Source organism: Salmo salar, unplaced genomic scaffold (assembly GCF_905237065.1).
Source record: "Salmo salar unplaced genomic scaffold, Ssal_v3.1, whole genome shotgun sequence".
NCBI classification, from domain to species: domain Eukaryota; kingdom Metazoa; phylum Chordata; class Actinopteri; order Salmoniformes; family Salmonidae; genus Salmo; species Salmo salar.
Genome location: NW_025549840.1, coordinates 51,957 through 78,756, shown reverse-complemented (window position 1 = coordinate 78,756; position 26,800 = coordinate 51,957). Strand labels below are relative to the sequence as shown.

The following is a 26,800-nucleotide window of genomic DNA, read 5'->3' as shown; positions in this document are numbered from 1 at the left end:
GTAATGTAGTGCATAGCATTGTATTGTACGGTAATGTAGTGCATAGCATTGTATTGTATGGTAATGTAGTGCATAGCATTGTATTGTATGGTAATGTAGTGCATAGCATTGTATTGTATGGTAATGTAGTGCATAGCATTGTATTGTATGGTAATGTAGTGCATAGCATTGTATTGTATGGTAATGTAGTGCATAGCATTGTATTGTATGGTAATGTAGTGCATAGCATTGTATTGTATGGTAATGTAGTGCATAGCATTGTATTGTATGGTAATGTAGTGCATAGCATTGTATTGTATGGTAATGTAGTGCATAGCATTGTATTGTATGGTAATGTAGTGCATAGCATTGTATTGTATGGTAATGTAGTGCATAGCATTGTATTGTATGGTAATGTAGTGCATAGCATTGTATGGTAATGTAGTGCATAGCATTGTATGGTAATGTAGTGCATAGCATTGTATGGTAATGTAGTGCATAGCATTGTATGGTAATGTAGTGAATAGCATTGTATGGTATGGTAATGTAGTGCATAGCATTGTATGGTATGGTAATGTAGTGCATAGCATTGTATTGTATGGTAATGTAGTGCATAGCATTGTATTGTATGGTAATGTAGTGCATAGCATTGTATTGTACGGTAATGTAGTGCATAGCATTGTATTGTACGGTAATGTAGTGCATAGCATTGTACGGTAATGTAGTGCATAGCATTGTATCGGTAATGTAGTGCATAGCATTGTATCGGTAATGTAGTGCATAGCATTGTACGGTAATGTAGTGCATAGCATTGTATTGTACGGTAATGTAGTGCATAGCATTGTATTGTACGGTAATGTAGTGCATAGCATTGTATTGTACGGTAATGTAGTGCATAGCATTGTATTGTACGGTAATGTAGTGCATAGCATTGTATTGTACGGTAATGTAGTGCATAGCATTGTATTGTACGGTAATGTAGTGCATAGCATTGTATTGTACGGTAATGTAGTGCATAGCATTGTATTGTACGGTAATGTGGTGCATAGCATTGTATTGTACGGTAATGTAGTGCATAGCATTGTATTGTATGGTAATGTGGTGCATAGCATTGTATTGTATGGTAATGTAGTGCATAGCATTGTATTGTACGGTAATGTAGTGCATAGCATTGTATTGTATGGTAATGTAGTGCATAGCATTGTATTGTATGGTAATGTTGTGCATAGCATTGTATTGTATGGTAATGTAGTGCATAGCATTGTATTGTATGGTAATGTAGTGCATAGCATTGTATTGTATGGTAATGTAGTGCATAGCATTGTATTGTATGGTAATGTAGTGCATAGCATTGTATTGTACGGTAATGTAGTGCATAGCATTGTATTGTATCGGTAATGTAGTGCATAGCATTGTATTGTATGGTAATGTGGTGCATAGCATTGTATTGTATGGTAATGTAGTGCATAGCATTGTATTGTATGGTAATGTAGTGCATAGCATTGTATTGTATGGTAATGTAGTGCATAGCATTGTCTTACAGCACTGATAACCAGTCGAACAGGAACAGTAGCATGAGTCCTGTTCAGCAGCTTCAGAGGCAGAGCTTTGGCACAGCCACCTGCCAGGTCCCCAAAATCCAGACCGCCACACTTCCCTACATCCACCTGGAGAGGAGAACCCAGAATAGAATGTGTTCCAGTGGAGAACCCACCCAGAATATAATGTGTTCCAGTGGAGAACCCACCCAGAATATAATGTGTTCCAGTGGAGAACCCACCCAGAATATAATGTGTTCCAGTGGAGAACCCACCCAGAATATAATGTGTTCCAGTGGATAACCCACCCAGAATATAATGTGTTCCAGTGGATAACCCACCCAGAATATAATGTGTTCCAGTGGAGAACCCACCCAGAATATAATGTGTTCCAGTGGAGAACCCACCCAGAATATAATGTGTTCCAGTGGAGAACCCACCCAGAATATAATGTGTTCCAGTGGAGAACCCACCCAGAATATAATGTGTTCCAGTGGAGAACCCACCCAGAATATAATGTGTTCCAGTGGAGAACCCACCCAGAATATAATGTGTTCCAGTGGAGAACCCACCCAGAATATAATGTGTTCCAGTGGAGAACCCACCCAGAATATAATGTGTTCCAGTGGAGAACCCACCCAGAATATAATGTGTTCCAGTGGAGAACCCACCCAGAATATAATGTGTTCCAGTGGAGAACCCACCCAGAATATAATGTGTTCCAGTGGAGAACCCACCCAGAATATAATGTGTTCCAGTGGAGAACCCACCCAGAATATAATGTGTTCCAGTGGAGAACCCACCCAGAATATAATGTGTTCCAGTGGAGAACCCACCCAGAATATAATGTGTTCCAGTGGAGAACCCACCCAGAATATAATGTGTTCCAGTGGAGAACCCACCCAGAATATAATGTGTTCCAGTGGAGAACCCACCCAGAATATAATGTGTTCCAGTGGAGAACCCACCCAGAATATAATGTGTTCCAGTGGAGAACCCACCCAGAATATAATGTGTTCCAGTGGAGAACCCACCCAGAATATAATGTGTTCCAGTGGAGAACCCACCCAGAATATAATGTGTTCCAGTGGAGAACCCACCCAGAATATAATGTGTTCCAGTGGAGAACCCACCCAGAATATAATGTGTTCCAGTGGAGAACCCACCCAGAATATAATGTGTTCCAGTGGAGAACCCACCCAGAATATAATGTGTTCCAGTGGAGAACCCACCCAGAATATAATGTGTTCCAGTGGAGAACCCACCCAGAATATAATGTGTTCCAGTGGAGAACCCACCCAGAATATAATGTGTTCCAGTGGAGAACCCACCCAGAATATAACGTGTTCCAGTGGAGAACCCACCCAGAATATAACGTGTTCCAGTGGAGAACCCACCCAGAATATAACGTGTTCCAGTGGAGAACCCACCCAGAATATAACGTGTTCCAGTGGAGAACCCACCCAGAATATAACGTGTTCCAGTGGAGAACCCACCCAGAATATAACGTGTTCCAGTGGAGAACCCACCCAGAATATAACGTGTTCCAGTGGAGAACCCACCCAGAATATAACGTGTTCCAGTGGAGAACCCACCCAGAATATAACGTGTTCCAGTGGAGAACCCACCCAGAATATAACGTGTTCCAGTGGAGAACCCACCCAGAATATAACGTGTTCCAGTGGAGAACCCACCCAGAATATAACGTGTTCCAGTGGAGAACCCACCCAGAATATAACGTGTTCCAGTGGAGAACCCACCCAGAATATAACGTGTTCCAGTGGAGAACCCACCCAGAATATAACGTGTTCCAGTGGAGAACCCACCCAGAATATAACGTGTTCCAGTGGAGAACCCACCCAGAATATAACGTGTTCCAGTGGAGAACCCACCCAGAATATAACGTGTTCCAGTGGAGAACCCACCCAGAATATAACGTGTTCCAGTGGAGAACCCACCCAGAATATAACGTGTTCCAGTGGAGAACCCACCCAGAATATAACGTGTTCCAGTGGAGAACCCACCCAGAATATAACGTGTTCCAGTGGAGAACCCACCCAGAATATAACGTGTTCCAGTGGAGAACCCACCCAGAATATAACGTGTTCCAGTGGAGAACCCACCCAGAATATAACGTGTTCCAGTGGAGAACCCACCCAGAATATAACGTGTTCCAGTGGAGAACCCACCCAGAATATAACGTGTTCCAGTGGAGAACCCACCCAGAATATAACGTGTTCCAGTGGAGAACCCACCCAGAATATAACGTGTTCCAGTGGAGAACCCACCCAGAATATAATGTGTTCCAGTGGAGAACCCACCCAGAATATAATGTGTTCCAGTGGAGAACCCACCCAGAATATAATGTGTTCCAGTGGAGAACCCACCCAGAATATAATGTGTTCCAGTGGAGAACCCACCCAGAATATAATGTGTTCCAGTGGAGAACCCACCCAGAATATAATGTGTTCCAGTGGAGAACCCACCCAGAATATAATGTGTTCCAGTGGAGAACCCACCCAGAATATAATGTGTTCCAGTGGAGAACCCACCCAGAATATAATGTGTTCCAGTGGAGAACCCACCCAGAATATAATGTGTTCCAGTGGAGAACCCACCCAGAATATAATGTGTTCCAGTGGAGAACCCACCCAGAATATAATGTGTTCCAGTGGAGAACCCACCCAGAATATAATGTGTTCCAGTGGAGAACCCACCCAGAATATAATGTGTTCCAGAGGAGAACCCACCCAGAATATAATGTGTTCCAGTGGAGAACCCACCCAGAATATAATGTGTTCCAGTGGAGAACCCACCCAGAATATAATGTGTTCCAGTGGAGAACCCACCCAGAATATAATGTGTTCCAGTGGAGAACCCACCCAGAATATAATGTGTTCCAGTGGAGAACCCACCCAGAATATAATGTGTTCCAGTGGAGAACCCACCCAGAATATAATGTGTTCCAGTGGAGAACCCACCCAGAATATAATGTGTTCCAGTGGAGAACCCACCCAGAATATAATGTGTTCCAGTGGAGAACCCACCCAGAATATAATGTGTTCCAGTGGAGAACCCACCCAGAATATAATGTGTTCCAGTGGAGAACCCACCCAGAATATAATGTGTTCCAGTGGAGAACCCACCCAGAATATAATGTGTTCCAGTGGAGAACCCACCCAGAATATAATGTGTTCCAGTGGAGAACCCACCCAGAATATAATGTGTTCCAGTGGAGAACCCACCCAGAATATAACGTGTTCCAGTGGAGAACCCACCCAGAATATAACGTGTTCCAGTGGAGAACCCACCCAGAATATAACGTGTTCCAGTGGAGAACCCACCCAGAATATAACGTGTTCCAGTGGAGAACCCACCCAGAATATAACGTGTTCCAGTGGAGAACCCACCCAGAATATAACGTGTTCCAGTGGAGAACCCACCCAGAATATAACGTGTTCCAGTGGAGAACCCACCCAGAATATAACGTGTTCCAGTGGAGAACCCACCCAGAATATAACGTGTTCCAGTGGAGAACCCACCCAGAATATAACGTGTTCCAGTGGAGAACCCACCCAGAATATAACGTGTTCCAGTGGAGAACCCACCCAGAATATAACGTGTTCCAGTGGAGAACCCACCCAGAATATAACGTGTTCCAGTGGAGAACCCACCCAGAATATAACGTGTTCCAGTGGAGAACCCACCCAGAATATAACGTGTTCCAGTGGAGAACCCACCCAGAATATAACGTGTTCCAGTGGAGAACCCACCCAGAATATAACGTGTTCCAGTGGAGAACCCACCCAGAATATAACGTGTTCCAGTGGAGAACCCACCCAGAATATAACGTGTTCCAGTGGAGAACCCACCCAGAATATAACGTGTTCCAGTGGAGAACCCACCCAGAATATAACGTGTTCCAGTGGAGAACCCACCCAGAATATAACGTGTTCCAGTGGAGAACCCACCCAGAATATAACGTGTTCCAGTGGAGAACCCACCCAGAATATAACGTGTTCCAGTGGAGAACCCACCCAGAATATAACGTGTTCCAGTGGAGAACCCACCCAGAATATAACGTGTTCCAGTGGAGAACCCACCCAGAATATAACGTGTTCCAGTGGAGAACCCACCCAGAATATAACGTGTTCCAGTGGAGAACCCACCCAGAATATAATGTGTTCCAGTGGAGAACCCACCCAGAATATAATGTGTTCCAGTGGAGAACCCACCCAGAATATAATGTGTTCCAGTGGAGAACCCACCCAGAATATAATGTGTTCCAGTGGAGAACCCACCCAGAATATAATGTGTTCCAGTGGAGAACCCACCCAGAATATAATGTGTTCCAGTGGAGAACCCACCCAGAATATAATGTGTTCCAGTGGAGAACCCACCCAGAATATAATGTGTTCCAGTGGAGAACCCACCCAGAATATAATGTGTTCCAGTGGAGAACCCACCCAGAATATAATGTGTTCCAGTGGAGAACCCACCCAGAATATAATGTGTTCCAGTGGAGAACCCACCCAGAATATAATGTGTTCCAGTGGAGAACCCACCCAGAATATAATGTGTTCCAGTGGAGAACCCACCCAGAATATAATGTGTTCCAGTGGAGAACCCACCCAGAATATAATGTGTTCCAGTGGAGAACCCACCCAGAATATAATGTGTTCCAGAGGAGAACCCACCCAGAATATAATGTGTTCCAGAGGAGAACCCACCCAGAATATAATGTGTTCCAGTGGAGAACCCACCCAGAATATAATGTGTTCCAGTGGAGAACCCACCCAGAATATAATGTGTTCCAGTGGAGAACCCACCCAGAATATAATGTGTTATCTGTTCCAGTGGAGAACCCACCCAGAATATAATGTGTTCCAGTGGAGAACCCACCCAGAATATAATGTGTTCCAGTGGAGAACCCACCCAGAATATAATGTGTTCCAGTGGAGAACCCACCCAGAATATAATGTGTTCCAGTGGAGAACCCACCCAGAATATAATGTGTTCCAGAGGAGAACCCACCCAGAATATAATCTGTTCCAGTGGAGAACCCACCCAGAATATAATGTGTTATCTGTTCCAGTGGAGAACCCACCCAGAATATAATGTGTTCCAGTGGAGAACCCACCCAGAATATAATGTGTTCCAGTGGAGAACCCACCCAGAATATAATGTGTTCCAGTGGAGAACCCACCCAGAATATAATGTGTTCCAGTGGAGAACCCACCCAGAATATAATGTGTTCCAGTGGAGAACCCACCCAGAATATAATGTGTTCCAGTGGAGAACCCACCCAGAATATAATGTGTTCCAGTGGAGAACCCACCCAGAATATAATGTGTTCCAGAGGAGAACCCACCCAGAATATAATCTGTTCCAGTGGAGAACCCACCCAGAATATAATGTGTTATCTGTTCCAGTGGAGAACCCACCCAGAATATAATGTGTTCCAGTGGAGAACCCACCCAGAATATAATGTGTTCCAGTGGAGAACCCACCCAGAATATAATGTGTTCCAGTGGAGAACCCACCCAGAATATAATGTGTTCCAGTGGAGAACCCACCCAGAATATAATGTGTTCCAGTGGAGAACCCACCCAGAATATAATGTGTTCCAGAGGAGAACCCACCCAGAATATAATGTGTTCCAGAGGAGAACCCACCCAGAATATAATGTGTTATCTGTTCCAGTGGAGAACCCACCCAGAATATAATGTGTTCCAGTGGAGAACCCACCCAGAATATAATGTGTTCCAGTGGAGAACCCACCCAGAATATAATGTGTTCCAGTGGAGAACCCACCCAGAATATAATGTGTTCCAGAGGAGAACCCACCCAGAATATAATCTGTTCCAGAGGAGAACCCACCCAGAATATAATCTGTTCTCTATTCCAGAGGGGAAACATCATTGATATCAACCAACTAGAACAGAGACCTTGAGGTTCTACACAACTATTGTTTAAAAACACTGAAATATAAGCAGCGAAACAAACCAAACAGGAAGCATGTAGTAGGTGTACTTCCTGTCCTGACATGGACTCAAAGCTATACTAACGATCGACATTAGTTACACCCACTCCTCACTTGGGATTAAATCTAACAAGCCAACAATTGATCAGCCGCACCCCCCCTTACCTCCAGAGCAGGGTTCTCTGCCATGGCGACGAGGACCACCCTCTTGGCGAACACCTCGGCGCGGGAGGCAGCCTGGGCCTCAGCGGAGGCAGGCCAGGACGAGACACTGAGGACAGCCTGGTAAACCCCGGCCTGAGGTGGGATGAACAGCACCTTCTGCTCCTCCGTGCTCTTAGGGCCAATGATAGTCTTGTTCTTCACTATCAGCCACTGGTACGGGAATGAATCAAACTGGGCGGGACAGGAAATGGACATTATGGTTCGACAGCAGTTCCTCGTTCTTCAGAGTGGTTACATTTCCGGGACTATTTATTGGCTCTCAATTTGCTAAAATATTCTCTCAGCATTTTTATTTTTACATTTTTGTTGACACTATTTCAGACCATACAATTCTCTGTAAATCATTGTCCTCTTTACAAATTCATTAGAAACAAAATGACTCACCTTCTCTCCGTCGATGGCCAGGCTGGTGACTGTGATGGAGACCTGCTGCCAGCGCTCGGAGGGGTTGAAGATGCCCAGTGAGGTCTGAGAGGAGATGCCCACACAGCAGGCATGGGGGAACCTCAGCTCCTCAGGGATCACGACCTGGGCTGGAGGATTGGAGAGGGGTCCAGGGTTATCTTAAAGCTGACAAAATTACACGTATTTGTCACTCAAGATTGAGATACACCGTTTCAAACTCTTCCAACTGCAACACACCCTCTTATCTGGAGTGATTCAAGATACCATTCCAGAACTGATTGAAGGCTAACCTGCGGGTTCGGGAAGGCTAACCTGCGAGTTCGGGAAGACTAACCTGCGAGTTCGGGAAGACTAACCTGCGAGTTCGGGAAGACTAACCTGCGAGTTCGGGAAGACTAACCTGCGAGTTCGGGAAGACTAACCTGCGAGTTCGGGAAGACTAACCTGCGAGTTCGGGAAGACTAACCTGCGAGTTCGGTCGGGAAGACTAACCTGCGAGTTCGGGAAGACTAACCTGCGAGTTCGGGAAGACTAACCTGCGAGTTCGGGAAGACTAACCTGCGAGTTCGGGAAGACTAACCTGCGAGTTCGGGAAGACTAACCTGCGAGTTCGGGAAGACTAACCTGCGAGTTCGGGAAGACTAACCTGCGAGTTCGGGAAGGCTAACCTGCGAGTTCGGGAAGACTAACCTGCGAGTTCGGGAAGGCTAACCTGCGAGTTCGGGAAGACTAACCTGCGAGTTCGGGAAGACTAACCTGCGAGTTCGGGAAGACTAACCTGCGAGTTCGGGAAGACTAACCTGCGAGTTCGGGAAGACTAACCTGCGAGTTCGGGAAGACTAACCTGCGAGTTCGGGAAGACTAACCTGCGAGTTCGGGAAGACTAACCTGCGAGTTCGGGAAGACTAACCTGCGAAGTTCGGGAAGACTAACCTGCGAGTTCGGGAAGACTAACCTGCGAAGTTCGGGAAGACTAACCTGCGAGTTCGGGAAGACTAACCTGCGAGTTCGGGAAGACTAACCTGCGAGTTCGGGAAGACTAACCTGCGAGTTCGGGAAGACTAACCTGCGAGTTCGGGAAGACTAACCTGCGAGTTCGGGAAGACTAACCTGCGGGTTCGGGGAGACTAACCTGCGAGTTCGGGGAGACTAACCTGCGAGTTCGGGAAGGCTGCCGTTAGACCACGAGGCTACACAGCGCTGGCTGTAGGGGTTCTCCTCCATCAGTCCTGGGTCCAAGGGTTTGAGGTGGGGGTTAGAGCAGTGGTACAGACCCCCAGGACCTCCTGGTCCACCAGGCCCAGAGACACCCAGACCCCCAGAGCTGTGGAGGTGTCTGACTGAGGGATCAACGTTGGGTCCTAACCGTGAGGACAGAGCGTGACCGTACAGGCCGTTCCCTGCTGCTGCCATGTGGTGGTAGGGAGCAGGCAGAGAGAGACCAGGGTGTAGAGCTCCATCTGAACCCAGGTTCTGCTGTGCCAGCTGGGAGCTGAAGAGGGAGCGCCCCGTCAGGAGGCTGGGGACCCCTGGATGCAGGTCCACCATGGAGCCCTGGGGCTTGAAGCTGGAGATGGGCATGTAGCACAGGTCCTCGGAGGAAGGCAGGCTGAAGCCCGTCCTGGCCCCAGGATAGACCTCACTCCCCTGGGCTGAGACCCCGGACCACTGCTGGTTCCCCTGGCCCCCCATACCGCTGGGCTGCTGGATGTTCAGGTTGCTGGAGTAACCAGAATCCACCTTGGCGAGGTGGTGTGAGTTGGGTTCGGAGTGGCGTTTCTGCTGGTTGTAGTCTCTATTATTCCCACAGTGATAGTTACACTCACTCTGGCTGCGTGTACAGCCCAGACCTGAACCACTCCGCAAGTCTACCGAGCCACTACGAGGACCGTTAGAGCGGCGAGGAGACTCTGGGCTCTTGGACTGTCTAGGAGGACAGAGGACGTCTGTAGAGCGGTTAGGAGGTAGATCCTGACCTGAAGGATTCTGGGTATCAGCCCCTTCTACTGCAGGGGTGGGACTGGCCCTGATGATAGTGGTGCTCAGAGACATGGTGCCATTACTCTGGGGGAAGGGAGAGAGAAGATATCACGCAGTCCATGGGTTATTCCATCATGTAGTAAAACTCCAGCACATAACATAGCTAGCTGAGTTTTTCCAGGAAGATAACCATCATTCAGCTTAACATTGTGCATCAACAATCAAGACAAAACACCCAAAACCCAAGGTTTCTTTACCTCGGTTCTATGATAATACAGCGCCTTCAGAAAAGTATTCACACCCTTTGAGAATTTTTAAAACACAAAATACTTTGTAAATGTCGAAGTGGAAGAAAAATGTGAGCATTTGTAAAACATTTCTGAAAAATGAAACAGTAATATATATGTTTCCTAGATAAGTATTCAACCCCCTGAGTAAATATATTGCCAGTGATTACTGCTGTGAGTGTTTCTGGGTAAATCTAAGAGCGATTACTGCTGTGAGTGTTTCTGGGTAAATCTAAGAGCGATTACTGCTGTGAGTGTTTCTGGGTAAATCTAAGAGCGATTACTGCTGGGAGTGTTTCTGGGTAAATCTAAGAGCGATTACTGCTGTGAGTGTTTCTGGGTAAATCTAAGAGCGATTACTGCTGTGAGTGTTTCTGGGTAAATCTAAGAGCGTTCCAACACCTGGATTGTGCAACATTTGCCCCGTTCTTCTTCTTCGTGTTCTGTCAAATTGGTTGTTGATCATTGCTAGACAACCATTTTCAGGTCTTGTCATAAGATTTTTAAGCAGAATTGGGTCAAAACTGTAAACTTGGCACCTCAGGAACATTCACTGTCTTCTTGGTAAGCAACTCCAGTGTAGATTTGGCCTTGTGTTTTAGGTTATTGTCCTGCTGAAAGGTGAATTCATCTCCCAGTGTCTGGTGGGAAGCAGACTGAACCAGGGTTTCCTCTAGGACTTTGCCTGTGCTTAGCTCCATTCCATTTCTTTTTATCCTAAAAAACTCCCCAGTCCTCAACTATGACAAGCATACCCATAACATGATGCAGCCACCACGATGCTTGAAAATATAAAGAGTGGTACTCAGTAATGTGTTGTACTTGAACCAAACATAACTTTTTGTCCAGAATACAAAGTGTTAATTGCTTTGCCACATTTTTTTTGCAGTATTAATTTAGTGCCTCGTTGCAAACAGGATACATGTTTTGGAATATTTGTTATTCTGTACAGGCTTCCTTTTCACAGTCATTTATGTTTGTATTCTTGAGTAACTACAATGTTGTTGATCCATCCTCAGTTATCTCCTATCACAGCCATTAAACTCTGTAACTGTTTTAAAGTCACCATTGGCCTCATGGTGAAATCCCTGAGTGGTTTCCTTCTTCTCCGGCAACTGAGTTAGGAAGGACGCCTCTATCTTTATAGTAACTGGGTGTATTGATATACCATCCAAAGTGTAATTAATGACTTCACCATGCTCAAAGGGATATTCAATGAACGTTTTTTTTTTTTACCCATTTTTTACTCCTCCCACGCCGCCCACGCCTCCCACGCCTCCACCCCTCCCACGCCTCCACCCCTCCCACGCCTCCACCCCTCCCACTCCTCCACTCCTCCACTCCTCCCACTCCTCCACGCCTCCACTCCTTTCCTTCTTGCCAGCCGGGAAATGTGGTGAGATCTCTCATTATCAGCGAACCAGAGAAAGTGTGTGCTTTCCCCCCGTGTCTTTCGACAAAAGAAACGCTAGCAATTCTACCTCTCCAGGTATGGAAAGCTAGCCAATGGGAACTACGTGTCAGCAGAGTAAGCTTTCCAGCGAGCTAGCCAAGTTAGCTTAAGGCTCACGGCGTGGGGTTAACCAAGTGGCGATGGCTAGCCAAGTTAGCTTAAGCCTCACGGCGTGGGGCTAACCAAGTGGCGATGGCTAGCCAAGTTAGCTTAAGCCTCACGGCGTGGGGCTAACCAAGTGGCGATGGCTAGCCAAGTTAGCTGAAGCCTCACGGCATGGGGTTAACCAAGTGGCGATGGCTAGCCAAGTTAGCTTAAGCCTCACGGCGTGGGGTTAACCAAGTGGCGATGGCTAGCCAAGTTAGCTTAAGCCTCACGGCATGGGGTTAACCAAGTGGCGATGGCTAGCCAAGTTAGCTTACGCCTCACGGCGTGGGGTTAACCAAATCGCGATGGCTAGCCGTGTCACGTTAAGCTACCCCCGGAGACAGAAGTAGAATTTTTTATTCTCCCCCCCATTTGGTTAAGTATCGAACACTAAATCGACTCCATTGACCTCACGGTTGACCTGTGAACTGTTAAAGCAGGAAGACAGGAATTCAAGTCACACAGAGAGGAGAGAGAGCTTCAGGAGCCGTCCTGATCACTTCCGCAAAGAAGAAGAGAGGCCGAGAACGACCAAAAGGGCTGGCCCTCGGTCAGACGACGTGCGACTGAGCCCTTGGTCGTTTTGTAAAACAGCCGACAGGAATCCCACTGAGACACGGGAAAAGGAGTATTCGAAAGAGAAGCCCATATATACGAAGGCCCAATCGGCTGCCTACTATACCTTGTGTCTGTCAGGAGTTGGGATGCCGGTGCTGTCGAGAGCCGTGCCGTCATTCAGAGAGATGTACGTCAGCCTGCTGAGACTGGGACTGGAACAACTCCACTCGGACTGGGACTGTGGAGGAGAGAGATCACTGGGGGTCTCCTGTCCCCGACACTGGAGGAGGGGGACACACAGGCCTGTACAGGCAACCAGAGAGAAATACAAGATTTAAGAAGAACTGCAAGTAGAGTTACACAGTAGAGGGCACGACCTGACATCTGATTGATTTAATAACTGATTGATGGTTTGATTGATTGAATAATTGATTGATTTACCCTTCTTGGTTGGGGAAGGAGGTCTGTGAGGGGGAGGAGTGGGTGAGAGGAGAGGTGGAGGGTCTGAAGGTACACTGGCTCTGCTCTGGTCCTCCAGCATGATGCAGAGGAGTACCTGGAGATGCACCTGCAGAGAACAACACATTACTATCCATAACCTGACCAGGATATTAATACATTACTATCCACCACATTAATACAATCTGACCAGAGATCACATTACTATCCACCACATTAATACAATCTGACCAGAGATCATTACAATCCACCACATTAATACAATCTAACCAGATATCACATTACTATCCACCACATTAATACAATCTGACCAGAGATCATTACTATCCACCACATTAATACAATCTGACCAGAGATCATTACTATCCACCACATTAATACAATCTGACCAGAGATCATTACTATCCACCACATTAATACAATCTGACCAGAGATCATTACAATCCACCACATTAATACAATCTGACCAGAGATCATTACTATCCACCACATTAATACAATCTAACCAGAGATCATTACTATCCACCACATTAATACAATCTGACCAGAGATCATTACTATCCACCACATTAATACAATCTGACCAGAGATCATTACTATCCACCACATTAATACAATCTGACCAGAGATCATTACTATCCACCACATTAATACAATCTGACCAGATATCACATTACTATCCACCACATTAATACAATCTAACCAGAGATCATTACTATCCACCACATTAATACAATCTGACCAGATATCACATTACTATCCACCACATTAATACAATCTGACCAGAGATCATTACTATCCACCACATTAATACAATCTGACCAGAGATCATTACTATCCACCACATTAATACAATCTGACCAGAGATCATTACTATCCACCACATTAATACAATCTGACCAGAGATCATTACTATCCACCACATTAATACAATCTGACCAGAGATCATTACTATCAACCACATTAATACAATCTGACCAGAGATCATTACTATCCACCACATTAATACAATCTGACCAGAGATCATTACTATCCACCACATTAATACAATCTGACCAGATATCACATTACTATCCACCACATTAATACAATCTGACCAGATATCACATTACTATCCACCACATTAATACAATCTAACCAGAGATCATTACTATCCACCACATTAATACAATCTGACCAGAGATCACATTACTATCCACCACATTAATACAATCTGACCAGAGATCATTACAATCCACCACATTAATACAATCTGACCAGAGATCATTACTATCCACCACATTAATACAATCTGACCAGAGATCACATTACTATCCACCACATTAATACAATCTGACCAGAGATCATTACTATCCACCACATTAATACAATCTGACCAGAGATCACATTACTATCAACCACATTAATACAATCTGACCAGAGATCATTACTATCCACCACATTAATACAATCTAACCAGAGATCATTACTATCCACCACATTAATACAATCTGACCAGATATCACATTACTATCCACCACATTAATACAATCTGACCAGAGATCACATTACTATCCACCACATTAATACAATCTGACCAGAGATCATTACTATCCACCACATTAATACAATCTAACCAGAGATCATTACTATCCACCACATTAATACAATCTGACCAGAGATCATTACTATCCACCACATTAATACAATCTAACCAGAGATCATTACTATCCACCACATTAATACAATCTGACCAGAGATCATTACTATCCACCACATTAATACAATCTGACCAGAGATCATTACTATCCACCACATTAATACAATCTGACCAGATATCACATTACTATCCACCACATTAATACAATCTGACCAGAGATCATTACTATCCACCACATTAATACAATCTGACCAGAGATCATTACTATCCACCACATTAATACAATCTGACCAGATATCATTACTATCCACCACATTAATACAATCTGACCAGAGATCATTACTATCCACCACATTAATACAATCTGACCAGAGATCATTACTATCCACCACATTAATACAATCTAACCAATGAACTAAATCCTTCTTTATCATTGTCTGCAGAACACAAGACCAGGAAATCACCTCAAATAAACTATAATCAACATTGAAAAACCAGATGTCCCAATCCAGCCGGAAGGACCAGGGAAAAAAAGCGGGATTTGAAACTAAACTAAGCTTAAACAAACATGTTTATTTCTCTCTTAAATGAGTTGAAGAATAGCTGAATAATGATGTTGATTGGACCAGAGACTGACCGTCCACCCTGTGTGCAGCAGCAGGCTGGGGGCTGTGACAGGAGGAAGTAAAACCAACATGTCTGGTCGCAGCGCCGAGAGGAGCTTCTCCACCACTCTCCTCCAGGCCACCGGGTTTCTCCTGCTGGGCTGTACTGCTCCCGGTCTTCACCGTGGTCCTCCTGGCTCTCTGGGAGGGCGATGTGATGTCTCTGAGGGACAGCGGCCCTGACTGACCCTTCCTCAGACCAGGGGAGGTCTTAGGACCTGGGGCAGGAGCTGCGGAGCGGTCCTCTATCTTCTGGGCTGGGGTGTTGTTGGGTGTTGGACGGACTACTCCTAGTTCAGCCCCACCACTCTCTGTGCTGCTCCTGCTCAGTACACCAGCTGGTTGGGGCTCACTGTTATTATTCCCTGCAGACTTCCTGTCAGCAGCTGGTTTGGCTGTGGAGGTGGTTGAGGAGAACTGACCAGAGCCCACAGACCTTCTCCCTGGGTTACCAGAGGCTGTAGGGATGGAGCTGAATCTGGGACGAGGGATGGAACTCCTCCTCACATCCGTCTTGTTAGCTGGTCCTGGTCCACTCTGGTCAGAACCTGGATGTAGCCCAGCAGAGACCGGACGGGTCGTAGCAGCAGGGTAACCTTGTGTCAAACCCGCCTTAGCCTCCACGCCAGAGGATGAGGAGATATCTCCCTTGGCGATAGCCTGGTATTCGGTAGCCTGGTGTTGATAACCCGAGCTCTCGTTCTCCACAGTAACAACAAGTGACGCTGCCTGGGACTTCCTGTGGGAGGAGTTGAGGCTGTCGGCCCAGCTGAGGAAGTCAAAGGTGTAGTGGGAGGTGCCTGACTGGTCGCTGTCGCTGCTGGTGGATACCTCCGTCTGTTTCAGGTACTTTTCAATGTCGAAGGCCTCCAGCAGGTCCCCGGCACACTGGCTCCTCTGTAGAGCCTCCAGCAGGTCCCCGGCACACTGGCTCCTCTGTAGAGCCTCCAGCAGGTCCCCCGGCACACTGGCTCCTCTGTAGAGCCTCCAGCAGGTCCCCGGCACACTGGCTCCTCTGTAGAGCCTCCAGCAGGTCCCCGGCACACTGGCTCCTCTGTAGAGCCTCCAGCAGGTCCCCGGCACACTGGCTCCTCTGTAGAGCCTCCAGCAGGTCCCCGGCACACTGGCTCCTCTGTAGAGCCTCCAGCAGGTCCCCCCGTTGGTCCAGTTGAACCCGGTTAGGACTGGGCTGGTCCAGTTCAACCCGGTTAGGGCTGGGAGTTTGTTCTTCCAGGACAGAGGCTGGGAATCAGAATCAAAATCTCCTTCAGATTTTTCATGACCTGGTGAAGTGGTGCTGACATCACCTTCCAACAAACACAACAGAATTAACCAGTCTGGGCTAGGGGGCAGTATTTTCACGGCCGGATGAAAAACATACCCAATTTAAACCGGTTACTACTCTTGCCCAGAAACTAGAATATGGATATTATTAGTAGATTTGGATAGAAAACACTTTAAAGTTTCAAACTGTTTGAATGGTGTCTGTGAGTAAAACAGAACTCATATGGCAGGCAAAAACCTGAGAAAAATACAAGCAGGAAATGAAAAATCTGGTACCTGTAGTTTTTTTCCAAGTCATTGCCAATCGAACACACAGTGAGTAAGGGTTCATTTTGCACGTCCTAAGGCTTCCACTAGATGTCAACAGTCTTTAGAAAGTTGTTTGAAGCGTCTATGATGAACAGAGACGGAACGAGAAGGGAAGTTGGTAACCCAGGGAAGGATGTTAGTTCATTGGTGCGCATTCACGCGAGAGGAAGCTCTGTTCCAAAACGTTTTTCAAGACACTGGAATGGTCCGGTTGGAATATTACTGAAGTTTCACGTTAAAATGTCCCTAAAGATTGATGCTATACAACGTTTGACATGTTTGAACGAACGTAAATAGATTTTTTTGGGGGGGGGACTTTTTTGTCGTCACAATTTCCTCGCGCATCCTACATTTTGAGTAGCTAACTGAACGCGCAAACATGGAGTTATTTGGACATAAATTATGAACTTTATCGAACAAATCAACATTTGTTGTGGACCTGGGATTCCAGGAAGTGCCTTCTGATGAAGATTATTAAAAGGTAAGTGAATATTTCTTATGCTATTTATGCATTTAGATGACTCCAAAATGACGGGTATCTATAATTGCCTGCTGTTTTTTATGAGCGCAGTACTCAGATTATTGCAAAGTGTGCTTTCCACGTAAAGTTATTTTGAAATCTGTCAATGCGGTTGCATAAAGGAGTAGCCCATCTATAATTCTATATAATTCTATATAATTCTATATAATTCTATAATTCTTAAAATAATTATGTATTTTGTCAACGTTTATGAGGTATATTTTTGTAAATTCACCGGAATTTTGGGGTGGAAAATACATTTTCCGAACATCAAGCGCCAATGTAAAATGCTGTTTTTGGTTAGTGCATAATTTTAGCTGGTTTTGTGCTTTTGGACGGCTACCGTTGCTATGAAAATGCTAAGAAAATAGCTGTGTTGTTCTTTTGCTGTGGTGGTATCCTAACATAATCTAATGTTTTTCTTTCGCTGTAAAGCCTTTTTTGAAATCGGACAACGTGGTTAGATTAACGAGAGTCTTATCTTTAAAACGGTGTAAAATAGTTGATTGTTTGAGAAATTGAAATGATTCGATTTTTTGCCGTTTTTGAATTTCGCGCCATGCTATCTTGTCAAGCAATCCCGGTAACGGGATGAGAACGGGAAGGAGTCCCGTAGAGGTTATTAAAGAGTAGAATTTCAGCTGTAGTATGAATATGGGATACCTGGGGCTGGACGCGGCAGACCTTTCTGGCGTTGCCTCTGGATCCGACTCCTCTTTGAAAGCTCCATGATCATGGCCGCCAGCTGGGAGGGCTCCGAGGAGATGGAGGCATCTGCGATGGCCGAGGCAATGGTGCTGATAGACAACACGAGGTTAGACTGGTCTGTGCCGCTGCTGGGGCTGGGGTCCAGGCTGCCGGGGGAGGCTGAGGGAAGGGTCTGGCTGGGGGAGAGCAGGGCCTCAGGGAGAGGGGAGGCTGAGGGAAGGGTCTGGCTGGGGGAGAGCAGGGCCTCAGGGAGGGGGGAGACTGAGGGAAGGGTCTGGCTGGGGGAGAGCAGGGCCTCAGGGAGAGGGGAGGCTGAGGGAAGGGTCTGGCTGGGGGAGAGCAGGGCCTCAGGGAGGGGGGAGACTGATTCACAAGGCTCTGGCTCTTCATCTCCTGTCGGTGACACCCTGTCTGGAGCTGCCTCCACAGTCTTGTCCAAGTCCTCTACAAAAACAACACATTGGAAGTATCAACCACCACGTGTGATACTCTGATGACTGATTTGGGTTTAAAATGAGGAATAAATATGATGACTGTGATCAAGTATGAAAAATGATGCCAAACCAAGTCAAGATGTACTGGCCGGCCTGGCCGCCTCACAGTGGGAATCAGGAATAAGTGTCTTGCTGGGCGGCCTCACAGTGGGATTCAGGAATAAGTGTCTTACTGGCTGGGCTCACAGTGGGAACCAGGAATAAGTGTCTTGCTGGCTGGGCTGTCCGGCCTCACAGTGGGAACCAGGAATAAGTGTTTTACTGGCTGGCCTCACAGTGGGAATCAGGAATAAGTGTCTTACTGGCTGGCCTCACAGTGGGAACCAGGAATAAGTGTCTTACTGACTGGCCTCACAGTGGGAACCAGGAATAAGTGTCTTACTGGCTGGCCTCACAGTGGGAACCAGGAATAAGTGTCTTGCTGGCTGGGCTCACAGTGGGAACCAGGAATAAGTGTCTTGCTGGCTGGGCTGTCCGGCCTCACAGTGGGAACCAGGAATAAGTGTTTTACTGGCTGGCCTCACAGTGGGAACCAGGAATAAGTGTCTTACTGGCTGGGCTCACAGTGGGAACCAGGAATAAGTGTCTTACTGGCTGGGCTCACAGTGGGAACCAGGAATAAGTGTCTTACTGGCTGGGCTCACAGTGAGAACCAGGAATAAGTGTCGCGGACGTCCAGACGGTACCTACCTGTGTTCATGGTGCGGTCGTGGTCGGTGTCGCTGCGGACCGAGCTGTCCTGAGACAGGAAGTCTGATGGTTGAATCAGAGGAAATGGTTCCCTCTTCTCTGGAGAGGTGATGACGTAACCAAACGACGGCTGGAGAGGAAAGACACAACAACGAACTGGTCAAGTCAGATGGCTGATGGGAAGGGAAAATAAAAACCACAGGCTTAAACCCTCAGCGGTAGTCTGAAACACGGCGTCCCTACTGTCCCTTCGACACCGCGGGCAGGTTTCCCGGACCGAGATGAAGGCTCCTATTCCTGAACTAAAAGCACACCCGACCCTACGAGACTACGTGAATAGTGAAAAGAGTAGAACGACGTGCTGCAGAGCGACGTCGACAAGACATGGAACGAGCCCCCATACCCGTTTGACTGTATCGTCCTCCCTGTCGTCCCCTAGACAGCCCAGGGCCTCAGAGCGCTGCTGGAAGAAGGTCCCCAGAGACAGACGGAGATAACTCTGGTTCCCTCTGTCCAGGTCCTGGGACACCTGGCTGGCCCTCATCAGGATGTGGCTGCTGGCCGGGAGTCTCCAGGACGTGTCGGATAGGAGACCTGGACTGGTGGAGTCCGACGTCATCACCTCCTCCTGCATGAACCGGTTCTCCTTCTCAAACACCTTCTGGTCCTCTATGATCTTCTCTATGGCGTTACCTGGAACACAATAAAAACAGGACGACTCCAGCAACACTGCTGATCTGTCTATGGCGTTACCTGGACATTCTGACGAGGCACAGCGCCATTCTGACGAGGCACAGCGATCATTCGGGACAGAGCCATTCTGACGAGGCACAGCGATCATTTGGGACAGCGACATTCTGACGAGGCCCAGCGATCATTTGGGACAGCGACATTCTGACGAGGCCCAGCGATCATTCGGGACAGCGCCATTCTGACGAGGGACAGCGCCCTTCTGACGAGGCACAGCGCCATTCTGACGAGGCACAGCGATCATTCGGGACAGCGCCATTCTGACGAGGCACAGCGATCATTAGGGACAGCGCCATTCTGACGAGGCACAGCGATCATTAGGGACAGCGCCATTCTGACGAGGCACAGCGACATTGACGAGGCACAGTAACATTCTGACGAGGCACAGCGATCATTAGGGACAGCACCAATCTGACGAGGCACATCGATCATTCGGGACAGCGACATTCTGACGAGGCACAGCGATCATTTGGCACAGCGACATTCTGACGAGGCACAGTGACATTCTGACGAGGCACAGCGATCATTCGGCACAGCGCCATTCTGACGAGGCACAGCGATCATTAGGGACAGCGACATTCTGACGAGGCACAGCGATCATTAGGGACAGCGCCATTCTGACGAGGCACAGCGATCATTAGGGACAGCGCCATTCTGATGAGGCACAGCGATCATTTGGGACAGCGCCATTCTGATGAGGCACAGCGACATTCTGACGAGGCACAGCGACATTCTGACGAGGCACAGCGATCATTCGGCACAGCACCATTCTGACGAGGCACAGCGATCATTTTCAGATGTAACTGTTGACAGGCATAGATAGGTGTGTGACGGCCAATAGAGCACGGTTTGGACCGCTGTTCGTTCAATCAGCATTCAGGATCCAGACAAACCGTTTTATAGTGGATCTTTCGTACCGACGCTACAGTGGGGAACACCTAGTTATCACAACCAAAAGGAACAAAACACAAATCCCTATTTCCAAGTACAGCTTAAAAATAACAGTTTGACAATAACCCCTGTACTTACTGCCTGGAACGAAGTCCTCAGCCTGGAACTGGTCTGCTGCCTCCGGAAGCTGCTTCCCATCCACCTCCTTCTCAAAGGACGAGTAGTAAGCCAGATCAGTCACCCACTTCCCCTCCTCGTTCTGGTAGACCACACTGGGAGAGGCTGGGACACACACACACACACACACACACACACACACACACACACACACACACACCTGATGGAGACCTTGTTCTATACACCAGGGTACCGGTGAGGATTTACTACAGCTGGACAACTTGACGGATTGGTCCAAAATCAAGTCACAAAAAAACATTCATTTTCTGTCCATGAATTTATAGCAGTGTAAGTTGTTACATCATATATTAAGCTTTAATCAGTTAAATTAGATATTAAAATACGAACCCTGTTAGGATCCTGGATCTAGTTGATTAGATATTAAACATGAACCGTGTAAGGATCCTGGATCTAGTTGATTAGATATTAAACATGAACCCTGTTAGGATCCTGGATCTAGTTGATTAGATATTAAACATGAACCCTGTAAGGATCCTGGATCCAGTTGATTAGATATTAAACATGAACCCTGTTAGGATCCTGGATCTAGTTGATTAGATATTAAACATGAACCCTGTTAGGATCCTGGATCTAGTTGATTAGATATTAAACATGAACCCTGTTAGGATCCTGGATCTAGTTGTTATATCAGATATTAAACATGAACCCTGTTAGGATCCTGGATCTAGTTGTTATATCAGATATTAAACATGAACCCTGTTAGGATCCTGGATCTAGTTGATTAGATATTAAACATGAACCCTGTTAGGATCCTGGATCTAGTTGATTAGATATTAAACATGAACCCTGTTAGGATCCTGGATCTAGTTGATTAGATATTAAACATGAACCCTGTTAGGATCCTGGATCTAGTTGTTATATCAGATATTAAACATGAACCCTGTAAGGATCCTGGATCTAGTTGATTAGATATTAAACATGAACCCTGTAAGGATCCTGGATCTAGTTGATTAGATAAACATGAACCCTGTTAGGATCCTGGATCTAGTTGATTAGATAAACATGAACCCTGTTAGGATCCTGGATCTAGTTGATTAGATATTAAACATGAACCCTGTTAGGATCCTGGATCTAGTTGTTATATCAGATATTAAACATGAACCCTGTAAGGATCCTGGATCTAGTTGATTAGATATTAAAACATGAACCCTGTAAGGATCCTGGATCTAGTTGATTAGATAAACATGAACCCTGTAAGGATCCTGGATCTAGTTGATTAGATAAACATGAACCCTGTAAGGATCCTGGATCTAGTTGATTAGATAAACATGAACCCTGTAAGGATCCTGGATCTATTTGTTATATCAGATATTAAACATGAACCCTGTAAGGATCCTGGATCTAGTTGTTATATCAGATATTAAACATGAACCCTGTTAGGATCCTGGATCTAGTTGATTAGATAAACATGAACCCTGTAAGGATCCTGGATCTAGTTGATTAGATAAACATGAACCCTGTAAGGATCCTGGATCTAGTTGATTAGATAAACATGAACCCTGTAAGGATCCTGGATCTATTTGTTATATCAGATATTAAACATGAACCCTGTAAGGATCCTGGATCTAGTTGTTATATCAGATATTATACATGAACCCTGTAAGGATCCTGGATCTAGTTGATTAGATAAATATGAACCCTGTAAGGATCCTGGATCTAGTTGATTAGATAAACATGAACCCTGTAAGGATCCTGGATCTAGTTGATTAGATATTAAACATGAACCCTGTTAGGATCCTGGATCTAGTTGTTATATCAGATATTAAACATGAACCCTGTAAGGATCCTGGATCTAGTTGTTATATCAGATATTAAACATGAACCCTGTAAGGATCCTGGATCTAGTTGATTAGATATTATACATGAACCGTGTAAGGATCCTGGATCTAGTTGATTAGATATTAAACATGAACCCTGTTAGGATCCTGGATCTAGTTGATTAGATATTAAACATGAACCCTGTTAGGATCCTGGATCTAGTTGTTATATCAGATATTAAATACGAACCCTGTTAGGATCCTGGATCTAGTTGATTAGATATTAAACATGAACCCTGTTAGGATCCTGGATCTAGTTGATTAGATATTAAAACATGAACCCTGTTAGGATCCTGGATCTAGTTGTTATATCAGATATTAAACATGAACCCTGTTAGGATCCTGGATCTAGTTGTTATATCAGATATTAAACATGAACCCTGTAAGGATCCTGGATCTAGTTGATTAGATATTAAACATGAACCCTGTTAGGATCCTGGATCTAGTTGATTAGATATTAAACATGAACCCTGTTAGGATCCTGGATCTAGTTGTTATATCAGATATTATACATGAACCCTGTAAGGATCCTGGATCTAGTTGATTAGATAAACATGAACCCTGTAAGGATCCTGGATCTAGTTGATTAGATAAACATGAACCCTGTAAGGATCCTGGATCTAGTTGATTAGATATTAAACATGAACCCTGTTAGGATCCTGGATCTAGTTGTTATATCAGATATTAAACATGAACCCTGTAAGGATCCTGGATCTAGTTGTTATATCAGATATTAAACATGAACCCTGTAAGGATCCTGGATCTAGTTGATTAGATCAGATATTAAACATGAACCCTGTAAGGATCCTGGATCTAGTTGTTATATCAGATATTATACATGAACCCTGTAAGGATCCTGGATCTAGTTGATTAGATAAACATGAACCCTGTAAGGATCCTGGATCTAGTTGATTAGATATTAAACATGAACCCTGTTAGGATCCTGGATCTAGTTGTTATATCAGATATTAAACATGAACCCTGTTAGGATCCTGGATCTAGTTGATTAGATATTAAAACATGAACCCTGTTAGGATCCTGGATCTAGTTGATTAGATATTAAAACATGAACCCTGTAAGGATCCTGGATCTAGTTGTATCAGATATTAAACATGAACCCTGTTAGGATCCTGGATCTAGTTGTTATATCAGATATTAAACATGAACCCTGTTAGGATCCTGGATCTAGTTGTTATATCAGATATTAAACATGAACCCTGTTAGGATCCTGGATCTAGTTGATTAGATATTAAAACATGAACCCTGTAAGGATCCTGGATCTAGTTGATTAGATATTAAACATGAACCCTGTAAGGATCCTGGATCTAGTTGTTATATCAGATATTAAACATGAACCCTGTTAGGATCCTGGATCTAGTTGTTATATCAGATATTAAACATGAACCCTGTAAGGATCCTGGATCTAGTTGTTATATCAGATATTAAACATGAACCCTGTAAGGATCCTGGATCTAGTTGATTAGATATTAAACATGAACCGTGTAAGGATCCTGGATCTAGTTGTTATATCAGATATTAAACATGAACCCTGTAAGGATCCTGGATCTAGTTGTTATATCAGATATTAAACATGAACCCTGTAAGGATCCTGGATCCAGTTGTTATATCAGATATTATACATGAACCCTGTAAGGATCCTGGATCTAGTTGTTATATCAGATATTAAACATGAACCCTGTTAGGATCCTGGATCTAGTTGATTAGATATTAAAACATGAACCCTGTAAGGATCCTGGATCTAGTTGATTAGATATTAAACATGAACCGTGTAAGGATCCTGGATCTAGTTGTTATATCAGATATTAAACATGAACCCTGTAAGGATCCTGGATCTAGTTGTTATATCAGATATTAAACATGAACCCTGTTAGGATCCTGGATCTAGTTGATTAGATATTAAAACATGAACCCTGTAAGGATCCTGGATCTAGTTGATTAGATATTAAACATGAACCGTGTAAGGATCCTGGATCTAGTTGTTATATCAGATATTAAACATGAACCCTGTAAGGATCCTGGATCTAGTTGATTAGATATTAAACATGAACCCTTTTAGGATCCTGGATCTAGTTGTTATATCAGATATTAAACATGAACCCTGTAAGGATCCTGGATCTAGTTGATTAGATATTAAAACATGAACCCTGTAAGGATCCTGGATCCAGTTGATTAGATATTAAACATGAACCCTGTAAGGATCCTGGATCCAGTTGATTAGATATTAAACATGAACCCTGTAAGGATCCTGGATCTAGTTGTTACATCAGATATTAAACATGAACCCTGTAAGGATCCTGGATCCAGTTGATTAGATATTAAACATGAACCCTGTAAGGATCCTGGATCTAGTTGATTAGATATTAAACATGAACCGTGTTAGCTAAGAACAAATTCTTATTTACAACGACGTCCTACCGGGGAACAGTGGGTTAACTGCCTTGTTCAGTGGCAGAACGACAGATTTTTACCTGGTCAGATCAGGATTCGATCCAGCAACCTTTCGGTTACAGGCCCAACGCTCCAACCACCAGGCTACCCGCCCGCCCGCCCCCAACCAACCACCAGGCTACCCGCCCGCCCGCCCCCAACCAACCACCAGGCTACCCGCCCGCCCGCCCCCAACCAACCACCAGGCTACCCGCCCGCCCGCCCCCAACCAACCACCAGGCTACCCGCCCGCCCGCCCCAACCAACCACCAGGCTACCCGCCCGCCCCCCCAACCAACCACCAGGCTTACCCGCCCGCCCCCAACCAACCACCAGGCTTACCCGCCCCGCCCCAACCAACCACCAGGCTTACCCGCCCGCCCAACCAACCACCAGGCTTACCCGCCCCAACCACCAGGCTACCCGCCCGCCCCCAACCACCAGGCTACCCGCCCGCCTCCAACCACCAGGCTACCCGCCCCAACCACCAGGCTACCCGCCCCCAACCACCAGGCTACCCGCCTCCAACCACCAGGCTACCCGCCTCCAACCACCAGGCTACCCGCCTCCAACCACCAGGCTACCCGCCTCCAACCACCAGGCTACGCTACCCGCCTCCAACCACCAGGCTACCCGCCTCCAACCACCAGGCTACCCGCCTCCAACCACCAGGCTACCCGCCTCCAACCACCAGGCTACCCGCCACTACATAGGGAGCTGTTTGTACCAGGACACTACATAGGGAGCCGTTTGTACCAGGACACTACATAGGGAGCCGTTTGTACTAGGACACTACATAGGGAGCCGTTTGGGACTTACCCGGTTGGAAGTCCAGGTTATCAGGACAGTGGTTCCAGTCGCTGTCAGAGTGAGAGTCCTCCTCCGGGTGGAAGCTCTGAGAGAGGTACTTAGCCTCCAGAGAGGTGGAGAGAAGATCCTTCTCACCCCGACTCGTGTCTGACAGGCCAGGAGGACCAGGAGGTGCAGAGGAGTCCCCACATGGACCTCCTCTTGGCCCCAGGGCAGCAGGCCTCCCCCTCCCCCTCCTCCTCCTCCTCATCATCACTATGCGAAAGAAGCACCTGGTATAGAAGGGCAGCAACTTACTAACACCGTAGAATTGTTTTTACCTTCATTTAAAACTAGGAGATGTTGGGATTCTTCAAAACTGTTTAACTCCAAGGGCAGCATGTCATCCTAAATGATTGGTTGTGTAAGTGTACCTGAGAGAGGTGGAAGCTGTTCTGTGTGGTCTGGAGGTGAGAGGTCATGTCCTGGGGTCTCCAGTGTCCAGCACCAGTCCTCAGGTATATAGAATCCAAGACATCTGGACCCTCCTCTGCCAACCCAGACTCTGTACTGTCCATGGCATC

The 26,800-nt window shown here is 46.0% G+C and overlaps 1 protein-coding gene across 1 annotated transcript in view; it reads right to left on the bottom strand.

Annotated features, from left to right (window-relative positions):
• The window catches only part of LOC106593711 (centrosomal protein of 192 kDa), a 72,560-nt gene extending 45,760 nt beyond the window's left edge, over positions 1 to 26,800 (bottom strand). Inside the window, 13 exon segments of the mRNA XM_045713556.1 lie at positions 1,521 to 1,646; positions 7,666 to 7,896; positions 8,110 to 8,258; positions 9,285 to 10,194; positions 12,680 to 12,858; positions 15,291 to 16,087; positions 16,173 to 16,560; positions 18,095 to 18,583; positions 19,324 to 19,453; positions 19,727 to 20,016; positions 21,103 to 21,246; positions 26,247 to 26,509; positions 26,651 to 26,800. Of these exon segments, the coding sequence (XP_045569512.1) occupies positions 1,521 to 1,646; positions 7,666 to 7,896; positions 8,110 to 8,258; positions 9,285 to 10,194; positions 12,680 to 12,858; positions 15,291 to 16,087; positions 16,173 to 16,560; positions 18,095 to 18,583; positions 19,324 to 19,453; positions 19,727 to 20,016; positions 21,103 to 21,246; positions 26,247 to 26,490 (4,077 nt within the window). The 5' untranslated portion in view covers positions 26,491 to 26,509; positions 26,651 to 26,800.